Below are 14,801 nucleotides of genomic sequence, written 5' to 3'. Positions count from 1 at the left end.
TGGCTTTTCTTCGGGAACTCCAGATTCCTCCCACATCCCAAAAACATGCAACATTAATTGGACACTCTAAATTGCCCTTAGGTGTGATTGTGAGTGCGACTGTTTGTCTCATTGTGCCCTGCGTTTGGCTGGCAACCACTTCCGGGTGTAGCCCGCCTCCTGCCCGTTGACAGCTGGGATAGGCTCCAGCACTCCTTGTGACCTTTGTGAGGATAAGCGGCTAAGAAAATGGATGGATGCTCTATATAAAGAAATAATAAAGAAGGTATTGTATGTTTATTAGAGACTATTGAATATTTTGTTTACGAATGTATCTATAGATGTTTATATATATATATATATATATATATATATATATGTGTGTGTGTGTGTGTGTGTGTCATGGTAATTTTATTATGATATGAAAGAAATCCCAAAATGACATACTGTATATGAAGGATATTTGAGACTAATTTATCTTAATAGTCAAAAAATATGTAAAGTAGGTTAACTGAGGACTAAATTGTCATGAGCAATAGGTAAGGTTCTTTGAAGTCCCTCAATAGTTTTTCATGGTGCAGCTAATTAAAATGTTCTTTGTCTTGTCTAAAAATTGGGTTTCCCTTTTTTCGTTCCACAGATATCGTGACCCATTATAGATGCGCTTTATTTTCCCAAGGTATCAATTACTGTGATACTAAAGCCACGAAGGTTTGTCGCAAAAAGCCGAATTAACGGCGTGTTTTGCTCATACCTCACTTGGCGGTTCAAGAGTGAGCTTCCCCCCTCAAAGCTCGAGACACCTCGGGTCAGCAAGCTAGTGATTTGCCGCTAACCACATTACAGCCATTAGCGGCCCTCGCTGCTTTTCCGCATGTCACATGGATATGGGTCGAGCCCTGCCCTGCATGACTCACGCCGGCTCTTTTCTCTCTGACTTTCTTTCGGTACTGGTCAACCCGAATCGGGTTGCAAAGTGGCCTTTAGATGTATCCTCCTGTTCATATTTTTAAGTGTGAAGGATGACGACGTGTCAAGTGGTTACTCTGAGTGGGAATCGCGAGGTAGCTTCAAATAGTATATTATTGCAAAATTGTTCCCCTGTGCCAAACATACAGTGATATACTGATGAATTACCAGCACTACGAACGTGTCAGTACTGAGTCGAGTCAACTTACGAGTGCGGGGCGGGAGATAATGATTACCAAGTCAATATTTTCACATTAGAATCCCAACGAATCAAAGAACAACATACTACTTACTTCATTCTCACGAGAACTGCGACTGTTGCCGCGCCACCATCCATCCATTTTCTGAGCCGCCTATCCTCACAAGGGTTGCAGGAGCGCATGCCAGCTATCATCAGGCATGAGGCGGGTACACACTGAACTAGTTGCCAGCCAATCCCAGGGCACATAGAGACAAGACAGTCTGACTCACAATCACACTTAGGGGCAATTTAGAGTATCCAAATAATGTAGGTATTTGGGATGTGGGAGTAAATTGGAGTGCCCGGAAAGAACCCACACAGGGACGGGAAGAACATGTAAACTCCACCCAGGCGGGGCCGAGATCCATTTTCTGTACCGCTTTTCGTCACTTGAACTAGTCACCAGCCAATCGCAGGGAACATATAAACAAACAACCATTCACACCTACGGGCGGTTTAGAGTTTTCGATTTACCTGTCGTGAATGTTTTTTTGGGATGTGAGAGGAAACCCGGAGAAAACCCACAAAGGCATGAGGAAAGCATGCAAATGCCAGAAGGCAAGGTCAGATTTAAACTGGGGTTCTCAGAACTGTGATGCAAATGTACTCAGCAGTTGTTCACCTTGTCTCTGTTAGTCGGCCATTTTTTGAAAATGTGTCTGTGAGCCAATCATTTAAAGTTTTTCAAATGGCGTTTTGTTTGCCCAAATGACCTCTATATATGCCACCTCTGCGTTTGCGCGGAACTACTTAACTAATTAACAAAGTGTAGTCTAGCGGCATGTTGATGAAATTATTCAGATTTTAATAGGCCATGCCTAATGGATGTAATATGGTTAAGCTAGACTGTGGTGGCTTTGTGCATTTTCAATTTGGATGTGGAGTATGAAGCTGTCCTGCTCTAAAGGGAGTCTCAGGGTCTCCAGATATGTACAATAACAGGGCCCAAAAAAATCGTTTTGAGTTTTTGCTCGTCGGGTATTTGAAAAACAGTATGAATAAAGCACCCCCCCATCCCAAAACTAAGTGATTTTGACAAGTGTGACAAGTGTACTGTACCATACATTTTGATCCTTTCTGGATTTTGAAAGTTTCAGAGGCCTTCAATTTAGTCCATTATTTTAAGTTGTGAAAAACTTGCTTGGAGATCCTTAAAAAGTGAATTCAAAATTTGTTTCAAAAGGCATTAATTGCTCCAAGTGAGCAAGGACTGATTATTTTGTACTTTATATTTTAGTCAGTTGTGGATTATAGCCAGGTGAATGTTTGTACCCACATACACAAACATCCACGTGCAAATCATAGTGTAGCTGGGTGTCTCCTGGATCCAGTGATATTGGAGCAGGTCGTGTCAGGAAAGCGCATGGTATTCCTAATAACGCTGATGTCGGTTATCAGCTGTGCGCGCATTTCCTCGATTTAACTTCACGGGATGTGGGTGACAACAGCCAATCGAACACGTCCTTTACTTGCTCCACTTGTTTGCAACTAGCGGGAGTAAACAGAACGCGTATCTCCTCAGCTGGTCCGCCACCTCGGCTTGTAGCGGGATCGAGACACCTACTTAGCTGTCCTCTTAGCCTGCTGAGTCATCGGCGACCCCGTCCTTGCCCCGGCGATGGAGCCGACGTCGGTTGTGTGGCGGCTTCTCCAAAGCGACGTGGAGAAATGTTATTTATTAACGAGCCCACGTGTAAGGTATGTCAGTATCCTAGAAAACAGACAGCACTGTTTATTCATTTGAAGAAGTACCACCCAAGTGCTTATGTGGAAAGCAAAAAAAAAAAAAACAGAAGGTGGGAGAGCGCAGGAGGGAAATAATCTCAGATGTGACTTTCGTGGCTTTGCGCTGAAATTTCCACTTTAAAGTGCCTCATTGCAGCCTGGGAAAGCCTCACAGTGACTTGTTAGGATGTACGCTATTCTAGACACTAGAGGCTTTAAAATGCCGCTGTCATGGAATGGATGATTTTTAGTATGTTATTAATGAAAAAACGGCTGCCGGTAAGGACTCATCCGTTTCTTCCACCACAAAACATGATTTTGACGTATATGGCGTTTTGTAAACTCCTGCCATGAAAACCCTCTCGAGGGATTTGTTTTCGGCAAGAAGCAGGAAGTGACTTCGGCGGCAGTAGTGTGCTCAAGCGGACTTGTTTGTTTCTATTAGTTTTACCTGCGGGAAGGTTGCTCGTTGTTCCTTCGTGTTAGCCAAAATGCCGGCTCGTTGCATTGCTGGACATTGCTTGAACACTTGGGAGGATGGATTCGCTCTTTATACTTTTCCAAAAGATCCGGTTCATCATGAAAAATGGATTGCACGGGTGCAAAAGATGAGAGCTTCGTGGTTTCCAAATGACAGGTAGGTGTATATGCAGGTATTAAAAAAAAAAATGCCGGGGGGGGCTTCATGTGTCGATGTGCGTATCGGAAGGCGTGCAGCAGCCACTGAAGTACGGCCTCCGCAGGCCTTGTGGATTGACACCGGCCTTGTCGGCCAGAGTGGGTCGTCGCGGCTGGGCCGCGGTGGATCATCTCCGCCGCGGAAGTGGATCGGACGGGGAGGCGGTTTAGTCGTCGCTCGCGGATGGCGTTGCCCCGATAACTTCACTCACTTCTGAGGTGTTCTCTTCGAAAATAGCTTCCGTGTCAGAAGGGGCGTGTTCGTCTCCCACAGAGGGGCCACAGCGTGCTTTCAATGGCAAATGTCCGGGGTGACGTCACGGACAGAAGATGCAGCCAATATGGCGACCGCTCGGATGTCGAATGACACTTCCGGAACTTTGGGCATGAATGACGCGCTCTCCGCTCATATTTATTCTTTCGTAAAGACATTGAAGTGAATAATCTTATATGTATTTTTCATTTCAATATCTATTTTAGAATGTTTATAGGGATGACACTTGACCTTTATGTCAATATGTTGTTATTGTAAGTGTTGGCTTTCGAAAGAGGCTGGACAATGTAGTATATTTTTTTTCTGGTCATATACTTGGTGTTTGATTGCAGGCTGTGGTTTTAGCGCATTCAACTTACACCCCAGCGTTGAATCTCGACGTAAAGCTTGGCATTGATCAGTTTTTTGTGAGCAAGGGACTCTGATCTGATGACGAATTTTCTCAACCAAACGGAATTTTAACCAAGCGGCACGAAATTGACCCCTCAGTTATGCAGGCCCTTCCAGGCGGAGGAGTTAAAGGTGGCGCCGGCTTGGTGATTGTGTTCACCTTTTGACGACCACGCTGCGCCGTTCCGGGCCCTATCGCGAGCCAACTCGAATGATCACCACCAGCTGCCGGGGCTCCGTTTCCTGGCAACTGTTTTGCTTTCGCCTGTAAACACTGAGCGGGCCGCCGGGCTTGTGAAAGGTGAAGACGGGTTTTAACAATTTCGTTATCTCAATCGGTTTGATTGAATGTGTTTTGTCCAGTAACGCACAAAGGCACGAAGCAGTCCCTTGACCATTTTCATAATATTTATCAGGAATGCTTATTCCTTTTTGTCCGCCCTTGTCTGGCAAGCTGTAATATTTTGCTTATGAATATTGATACACAAAGTGTATATTAATGACCCTGGGTGACCTTAACCCTATCCTTATTGGCTCCCCATTGGTATCTTGCAGGCTCATGAATATTAATGGGGTTCCATAACCTCCATTACCCTAATCTTTGCTGTCTAGCCTCCCAGATGGATCGGGTTGTCATGGTAACGCCATTACTCGACTCCTTGAGACCAAGGGTGGGAAGAATCTGGTTTGAAAAAAATAAAAAATCTCCAGGAAATGAAAATTTCTAAAAACATTGCAGAGAGCCCCAATTATCTAAAAAGAAATTTATTTATTTATTGAGGGTGCACTCTTGAGTACTAAATTGAAAAACATCCGTTTTATTTTGGCTTCAGGTGTTAATTGTGTTGTAGATGCTTAAAATGGTGGCTCATTTCAAGGAAGATAATGGTGGTCATTTTCAATGTCTGGCTGTCTCATCTCAGTTCTCTAATTCTTACTCCTTCTTCGCGTAACTGTAATTACTACAGTTCATAGATCCACACGTAGGCATGGAAAAAACACATTAATTATGTTGCAAACCAAAACAGCAGCACCCAGCAACCCACAAAAAAGTCAGACTAATTTAAGTGGGAAGCGTTATCAAATTTAGTTTCAGAAAAGTTTTCAAATATCTGCGGGGCAATTGACGTTGTTTCCCTGTAAATTCATAATAAGTTAAAGCCTCTTTTGCTCTGAGTTCTAGCAAAATTCTTGCATCAGAGCTTTCACAAAAGACCCATAATTAATATGCATGTGCCTTTGCCTAGCGGGATATTGCCTTAACAGTGTGCGTACATTTTCGCAGTTGACACGGCGTCTCGTGATCTGATGTTGGATTATACTGTCTTTGAAATTAGGCAGAGAAGTGGGTGTCAGGATGGTAACTCCTTTCTTGCGAATACCTTTATCATCCACAGGCCTCCTTCTCTTACGGTTCTGACACTACCGTAGAAGCCATACTTTTTTGTTTTTTAATAACACAGCTGTATTTGTGGGATAAATTAGGAATGAAAATGTTCAAAGAATTTGTTAGAATCAGCAACCAGCTTTCTTTCTGATGTCTTTTCACACTTCTTGGCGGTCTCTTTCCATTTATGCTCATATGCATGCTTTGGGGGTTTTAAGCGCAGAGATCCACTTGGATGCAAATGTTTAATTCCACTGGGTTGCACCAAAGGTAAAGTGAATAATGTATTTTCAGTTTGCTCCAATACTTAAGTTGACTAAAATATTCTCTTTTGTTACCATTGCTGATTACTAAGTTATTTAGTTAAGTTATTAAGTTATGCATCTGTGTGGATTTTGCATGTTCTCTCCATGTTACATGGTTGACACATGATATTCATATACATTTTACTCTAAATTCTGGCTTCTTCCCAGATTCCAAACACATGCAAGTTAAGTTCATTCAAGTCCCTGAATTCTTGTTTGGCCAAATGCGCACTGAGATCGATTAGTGACCTCTTGCCCAGTCAGCCGGGATAGGTTCCAGCTCACCTGCGGCCTAATGAGAGTTGTATAGAAAATGGACGGAACGATGTATCTGCGTTTGTGAAATAAAGATAGGAACCCAATGAATTTGAAATGAAGGCCTCCACTCTAACCAGAGCCAAGTCCTCTCTCCGGTCTTCTTTGAAAAGCTATTTCAGGCTTTCACTGTCACGACTCTTTTAGTTTTTTTCAGAGGGGTTACTCCCTTTGGTCTCTTCTTTAGTAGGTAAATGACACGCACTGTAGGATTTAACAGAGAATTTAAATAACTTTAAAAGTTAGTCTGTTCCAGTATTTTTTCACAACTGAAAATATGGGTTAATTGTGTATCATTTTTAGATGTCAAGTAAATATCTCAGTAGCAGAAATATGGATCTTGTCTTTTGATGGTAAACCCAGAGGATTAAACTGTCAAAAAACAGGAATTGACCTTACTTTTAGAGAGTGGTGTACGTATTAAAACTGACTCAGCATTTGCATAATTTTTAATCGTTTTATCCCTGTCTGTAGATGTGGACAGCAATGACGAAGGAGGGCCTGACGGCGGCACTGCGGAGAAGGAAGGCTGGTTCGGGAACGCTTCCGACACGCGCTCGGAGTCTTCATCCTATGGCGACACCCAGGATGAGCTCTTCCTGCCGAGGGTCTCGTCCCCGGATGCTAACCACGAGAGCCCGACAAGCTGTCCCACCCCCGTCCACCGCACCTCCTTGGAACTCTTGGGACTGGGCGGTGGTGCCTTCTCACCGCAGGACACCGTCTCGTCTGTGGTGTCATCGCTGTATGGTGAGGCAGCGTCACGTGCACTTGGCAAGCCCCTCAGCAGCAATCTCCGTCGCCTCCTGGAGGCCGGGTCGCTGAAGCTAGATGCGGGGGACATCCTGGGGCGGGTGTCCCGTGGAAGCGAGTCCCCGCCAATCGGGCTTGCTTCGCCCCTGACCCTCTCCCCATCTTCGCACCATGCTCAGCAGCTAAGTGCACTCGCTCGCAAGCTGGCTAACAACAACAGCGGCTCCGCCTCGCCAGCATCGTTGGGGCCCTCGCTCGCCAACGTTAAACAAGAGCCGATGGACCACTTCAACTCCCACAGCAATGGCGGCGGGTTCGTATGGGCGGGCGTCGCTGACAAATGGCCGCCCACGGGCCGCTCCACACCCTGTGGGTCCAGCCTCTCTCCGGACTCTGCCATCCAGAAGTTAAAAGCGGCGGCCAATGCGGTGCTTCAAGACAAGAACTCTGTATCCGTGGCCGCCGCTGCCACCACCTCCTCCACTACCGCCCCATCCGTTGTGCCGCCCCTCGGAGGTGCAGGCGCCCGGGGTGATGATGTGGTGCGCTTCGATGCCTTTAACTCTCCGTTCAGCCCCCAGTCCGCAAGCTCCACCTTGGCCGCGCTTTCCAAGAAAGTCAGCGAGCGGAGTCACGCTTCGTCAGTGCCTGGTGTTCCACCTGACCATCAGAACTCTCCAACGTCCTTTCTGTCGCTCGTGTCTATGACCTCGTCGGCCGCCTTGCTCAAAGAGGTGGCGGCCAGGGCAGCGGGGAACTTGCTCAACGAGAAGAAGGAGGGTTCCCCCCAGTCGGGCGGGGTCGGTGGCATCCTCCAAGAGGATGTCAAGCCCCTGCTGGACAAGAACCACAAGCCCCCCACGCCATCGACACCCAGCCAGGGCCTGGACCTGCTGTTGCCCTCTACACCCAAAGGAAGAACAAAAACCAACAGCCAAGCAGGTAACTACTGCGATCTCCTGCAGTATTTCACAATCTTTGAGGCAATACACCCATTTTACATCAGAAAAATCACACAAACATCACAAAACAAAAATGTAAAAAAAGTATGTAGAATATACCTATAAAAACAAAATGCAAATAACTGAAAAATTTAAGAGGTTGTAATATGAGGAAAAATCATGCTATTTTACTAAAACAAATTAAGTTAGAATATTGCAACGGTCATAATTTTTATATAAAAACAATGTCACAATAATACACTGGGATGATAAATAATTTGGAAACAAATTTCTGAGAATAATTCCTGAATCCTAATATTGTCATAGTCTCAAAAATATTGTCTTAATGTTCTGTTCAAAAATATTTCTCTCTCAATGGTTTAATCAAGTATCTAGTTTGTAATGTTACAACTAAAAAGTTGTAATTTCATGAAAATAAAGTGATCACATTACCAAATAAAAAGCCAAGCTATAAATATCAGTGTGATACTTTTAGTAAAATTGAGTCATAATTTAAAAGACCACAATCAGAAAAAAAATGTTAACCATTATATTCAATATTTATTATTTGCGAATTTTCATAATTTTCAGCAGAGCTCGGTCTCTGTACTCTTATGAGGAAAAAACTTCACTTTTAGGATAATATAGACATTATGCCGGTGTTATCAATATTGGCCAATCATGAGCATTTTCTGCTGATGGGTCGATTACCTTTGTTGTCATAATTCGCCGATCTGATCAATGACGTTATTGATCGGTTTCGGAAAAAACACCTACTCCGTGTCGCCATCATGTCCAGTATATTTGAATACAAAAGCGAGTTTATTTTTAGTCTTCTAGCGTGTCATTTGACATAGAACTGTAAATATCTAGTAAGTTTCTTTCAGCTTGTCCCATTAGGGGTGACCACAGGGTGACATCTCGTATGAACGCTCATATTTGTTTGGCACAGTTTTTACGCTGGATGCCCTTCCTGACACAACCCCTCTTGGGGAGTAGAGGCCCCATTGAGGTACGAACTCACGACCCCTGGTCTTTCAAACCAATGCTCTAACCACTGAGCTATGGGGCCTCCTTAGACCTGTAAATATCTGAAGCTCAATCAAATTATTTAAAAAAAACAACTTTCCAATAAATGCAAGATCTGACTAAAATACAAATTTGCTCTTTCCCACTTGCACTATGCCAGAGTACTGGATTAAAAACTTGTATTCTGGTACAGCTGAATCCCATTTTTTCCGATCATTTTTAATTTTAATTTTTTGTAAACTCTAACGGGACCGACTACATTAATTACCGTGGCAACGTTAACAAGAACCGTTTCACGCCGACCGCATTATGCGGACAAAATGGGGAAAAACGTGTCCTGGTGGTCACTGTTGCTCAGGACAGGGGAGGATGTTCATGTAAGGCTTGCTTGAGGTATGTTCATTCACGTACTTTTAATACACCTAGCAAGCTAGTGCCAGCACTAACGGTTGTGCGTAAACATGCTGCCATTGTAAAGCACACAGGCAAATGTAACTTTAAAGGAAGTCCTAGTCAACGGTGCTTATCCTCACAAGGGGTCACAGGAGAGCCGGAGCCTATCCCAGCTAGCTTTGGACAAAACCCAGACTACACCCTGAACTGGTCACCAGTCAGTCGCAGGGAAGATATCAACACCATCACTGGGCGGGAATCGATCCCATGCTGCCCGCACCAAAGTCAGCCGTGTGTACCGCTACATCATCAGTCATAATATGATAATTTTTAAGAAGTAGTAAAAAGTACGATGAAAAACTGGATGTTTACGACTTAATTCTCAAAGACTTTTATGTCATAAAATTCCTTTTTCACATTTTGGCCCTAACCCTCCTTGAAACTTCACTTGTTTCAGCCACTGCAGTCTTAATTACCTCCATAGTAAGACACTTAAGCGTCAGCCAGGCAACCGAGTCTAAGAAAAGGCCAGTGCGGGCTCCACAGGGGGCTTCCGACCGAGACCTCGCCGTCTTCCTCGACGGGCTCATTTGCGCTCGGGGGGCTGCCAGAAAAGCAGCAGGGGGAGCCTCCCTCGTTTGGGTCTGGACAGCGTGGAACCCCGCTAACCGGCGGTGTCGACGCGTTGATCGGAAGGGCAGACCTTAAGGCCAAATGCGTCATACTTTCCACTGACTGGATACAGATGTGTGTACATTCGCTGCCTGCACTCCGTTTATTCTGGAAGACGTGGACGTGCACCCCAAACAGGGGGGAAAAGACAGACAGAGAGACTAAGTAGCCTTTAGGGGAGAGCGGAATGTTTTCAAAGAGATGGATGGGCACTTTTGAAGGATTGTGTCGCAACTCTGAGCAAATCTAAAATGGCGGGATGAAATTGACTTCAGACGGATGATGGGGCCGATGTAATATTGTGTGATCTGCATGTTAAAAAGGTGGCGGCGGTGAAAGAAGGGGTAAGGGGGGGAGGTTGCAGTAACCCGGCTAGCCGTCAAGGTCGAGCGGTGCTGTAAAAATGCAGGTATCTTGTTTGGTCGCCAGACTGAAAAATGTGACCTTGATTATTGACGGCCATGCCTTGTTTTTTATTGGTGTCTCCGCGCCACTCCCACCGTAAAGCCCATTTAGTCTTCATTTTGTTTGCTCCTTTTTTCATTTAGGACTTCCAACTCCATTTTGTTTTTCCCCTTATCGAATTTTACTCGCAGTCATTCTCGTGTTGTTTTGCACTCTGAGCTCAGACTGGTGCAAAAATAAATTCATTAACCCTGAGATTGATTGGACAAGTGCGAAGGACTTTTAGGCTCATTAATTGAGTAGCAACTGCCAGAAAAAAAGTCAGTGGATACAAAAGGTACAAAAGCTGTACTTTTATGAGAAGAATTAACATCTGAGGAAAAGAATCACATTTAACGAAAATGAAGTTGTAATGTGAGAGAATTCATAATTCTCACTGAAGTAATGCTATATATATATATATATATATATATATATATATATATATATATATATATAATATATATGTGTACACACACACACTTGTCAAATAGTGTTATGAAATCCATGGAATCCCTCCATTTTTCTGAAAATTTTATTTTATTAATTAAATGAACACATTTTGAACTCTTATAAACCAAAAAAAAGAATTTGAGTTCAAGGTCTCTTTCCAATCTAATAAAAAAAAAACTTAAATTATCGATCGAGCAAACAAAAAATGCCGTGAGCCAATCATGCTTTGGGTTTTCGTAGCGTGTAGCGGAGCCTTTAAAAATATTGTAGGTTCTATAATTATGAGTGTACCCCTTTAAGAGTGCAAGGGGGAAGGGGGGTGCAGAGTAAAGTAGACTAGGGGCGAGTGAGTGTAACCGAGCAGGTTGTTATTGGGGAGTTCGGTGCGCTGCCGGAGTGTTAATTAAAAAAGCAACTAAAAAACCCAGTGGTGACTCCTGTTCCTCATTGCTGAGGGTATTACAGTACAATGAATAAATCACTATTTCACTGAACAATGAAAATAAATATTTGCAAAATAACTGGCTGAATATTTATTTTACCTGGTTAATGGGACTTCTGCTCCTGAATCTCTGTCGACAGCGTGTGAAAATCCGGGCTGTAGGAAGTCACTTTTCATCTTTATGCAAGACTGTAAACTGGCGTCTGGGAGGCGTGTCGGCGTCTCGGAGCGTGTGACATATTTTGAGTGAAATATTTCACGATCACAATAATCATACAATTTACAACTACAACTAAACAAACACAAATAAAATGCTTTTTCAGATATTGTGCAGTTTTGGTGCCGGCTGTCAAATCTGCCTGCTGACACGTCAGTTGCTGTCAAACATTTCTGAAGAAGGTAAATGGTGATCACCAAAATTGCGCAAAGTTTGAAGAAAGAAGTTAAAAAAATTGACTTGTTTTTGTGACAAATAACCTACACTTCAATCAGACACTTATAATTTATGTTCCCAAGCCACGCAGAGTCACAACATAAGGACGAAAGAGGAGCCGCAGGTTGTCGACGTCTGGCCTAGGCTAAACGGAGGCAAACAGAAAGCCCTTCACCGTCTAAAATGACCCTGTACGATAAATATAATATTTTCACCCTGCCCCGGAGGCATTGATTTAATCCCCTACATTTTCCGAAGGCTACGGTCGTGCTGTGTTCGTGCGTATTAGAGACTACAAAACAGAAGTGTTTTAAAAGGTTGTATACTACGACGTGATATATTGTACATGGTCGTATACCTTTGGAAAGAAGCTATTAAGACACATTGTAAGTGCAGTGGTAGAGGGCAAACTCTCAGCCTGCTGTCTGCTGGAGCCCTAAGAGACGGGTTTATTAATCAACAATGTTGTGCTTGAGATTTAATCAGTTATTGTTAAATGACACAACTGTGGCTTCTTTTTATGTACCTTACCTTTCATGCAAGTCTTGGTTATCGTTCTTAAGCCATTGTCACGTATGAATGTTAGTTCTCAAACATCTCAGCCAGTGACTGTTGGTTCTTTTCGCTTCAAAAATTGTTTTGGAGCTGATGAGTCAGTTCTCTAAAACATGTTGGCATATGAATGTTGTCTTCTCTAAAGGACATCAAATAATGAATTTTTGTTCTGTAAAACCTGTTCCCATACTTATCGGTTTAAAAACTGAAAAAAAATGAACCCTTTTTTGTCACTAAAACATGTAAGCATGTGAATTTTTAAACATTCTAACATGTCTCGACGACATGTTGGTAAATAATATTCAGATCTCTTATCAAACGTTAGTGTATGAATTTTAGTTCCCCTTTTAAAATATTTTAGAAGATGAATCTTGATTCCCTAGTAAAAACTTGCATGTCTGTTGGAGTTCAAATGGCAAGTGGTGTTATTGATAATAATAATTATCTTGATTCTGATCTTGGAACAGCCTTAATTGTTGGGTGACCACATTTGCAGGCATCGGGGAATGCTATGCGGATGTGATTTTTCCGTATAGAAGTGGAATTCCGTGTTTTTAAACTGCATTGATTAAAAAAATATATATATTCTCCATTTTTATGCAATATTCCGACCGTAACCCGTGCCAGAATCCGCACTCATTCATATTCCGCTCCAATTTTTGCAAGCAAGGTGGAAGATTTAGATAGATGTCTGTTGATTGGTCGAATGTGTTCCTCCTGTCCACTGAAAACACTTGTTGGTGCGAGGCAGTTCATGAGGCCATTTTCAAGTCAACACGATGGCGGCGCTCGAGAGGAAAAATGCCTCTCGAGTGAAAGAAATTGATGAATATGTCAAAAATAAATTCCGATGGGATTGGATGGAAAGAAATAGTCGATGAAGATGGAAAGAAGGAAGTTACAACTCCGTGAAGTGACTTCATTCGCAAAATCGATCGACCTGGTAAAGCATTGTGCACATGGGGTCAGGATACTATTGACTATGGATCAAGAGGTTTCAAGGCATTGGAAGTTCACGCGAAACGACAAAAATGCGTCAAACATCTGAAAGCAACGAAACAAAGTTTTCCATAGCTGGTACATTAAGATGTCAACCCAAGGGTAACAACAACCCCAGTTGCAGACCGTGAGAGTTCAGAAGCAATTACTTGTAAAAACATCTGTATTATTTACTGATAACGACGCATGACGTTAATAATTGTTGTCAAATTCACGCGTTTCAATCATTGACTGAAACAAGAAATTAAAACGTTTTTGAATGGATACGATACACACGCTATGAAAGCACGCTGGCATGCCATGACGCAAATCTGAATTCAATTTAGTACTTGACTTTGTATTTGAATTTTTCATTTTTTTTAGGTAAAGGTATGCATCTAAATAATGAACGATCATATTGTGTACATTTTGAAAACAGAATAGCTTTTATTTGTAGATGTACTAGATATATTTCATTCATAGTACAATTTATAAAAATTCCGTGCCAGTTAAAATTGCAGCCCCCAGACCCCGGCTATTTGTCTTTTTTCAGTCTTTTTTCATTCAGTCAAATCACACGTCCGGCCATGAAATACCCATGGCCGGGCTTACAGCAAGCTTGACAGGCCAAATGACTACTAAATCTAACATGGAGCCACTTCTAAAGCACGCTTCTCCACAGGCTCCAAACTGACAAAAACGTAACCACGTTATTAACCAAAGGTGCTGACAACTTTAAGTATGTAATGAACATCAAAGAAAAGACCTCCAAACCTCCATCTAATCGTCGGGGAGCTGAAAATAGTCACAAAAAAGGCAAGTGCGACAAATGTGCACCATACAAACGTACGGTGAAGAAAATAAGTATTTGAACACCTTGCTATATTGCAAGTTCTCCCACTTAGAAATCCTGGAGGGGTCTGAAATTTTCCTCAAAGGTGCTTGTCCACTGTGAGAGAGATAATCGTAAAAGAAAAATCCAGAAATCACAATGTCAAATGATTTTTTCAACAATTTATGTGTGATACAGCTGCAAAATAAGTATTTGAACACTTGTCTATCAGCAAGAATTCTGACCCTGAAAGAACCGTTAGTCCGCCTTTAAAAGTCCACCTCCACTCCATGTAGGATCCTGAATCCTGTGTGGGGTCGTTAGCTGCATAAAGACACCTGTCCACCCCATACAATCAGTAAGACTCAAACTTGTAAAATGGCCAAGACCAAAGACACCAGAGACAAAATTGTACAACTATGGAGAAATTGCCAAGCAGCTTGGTGAAAAAAGGTCCACTGTTGGAGCAATCATTAGACAATGGAAAAAGCTAAACATGACGCTCAATCTCAATCGGAGTAGAGCCCCATGCAAGATCACCTCGTGGGGTCTCAATGATCCTTCGAAAAGTGAGGAATGAGCCCAGGACTTGGTCAATGACCTGAAAAGACCT

The 14,801-nt window shown here is 42.8% G+C and overlaps 1 protein-coding gene across 2 annotated transcripts in view; it reads left to right on the top strand.

Annotated features, from left to right (window-relative positions):
* The window catches only part of znf827 (zinc finger protein 827), a 91,385-nt gene that overhangs the window by 31,017 nt on the left and 45,567 nt on the right, over positions 1-14,801 (top strand). For both annotated transcript variants that reach the window (XM_061830366.1, XM_061830365.1), the window contains exon 2: positions 6,738-7,958. In XM_061830366.1, the coding sequence (XP_061686350.1) occupies positions 6,738-7,958 (1,221 nt within the window). The remainder of the gene's footprint in view (positions 1-6,737; positions 7,959-14,801) is intronic.

This window comes from Syngnathoides biaculeatus, chromosome 9 (genome assembly GCF_019802595.1).
Source record: "Syngnathoides biaculeatus isolate LvHL_M chromosome 9, ASM1980259v1, whole genome shotgun sequence".
Taxonomy (NCBI): domain Eukaryota; kingdom Metazoa; phylum Chordata; class Actinopteri; order Syngnathiformes; family Syngnathidae; genus Syngnathoides; species Syngnathoides biaculeatus.
The sequence above is the reverse complement of the archived record's forward strand: the minus strand, read 5'-3'. Positions and strand labels throughout refer to the sequence as shown.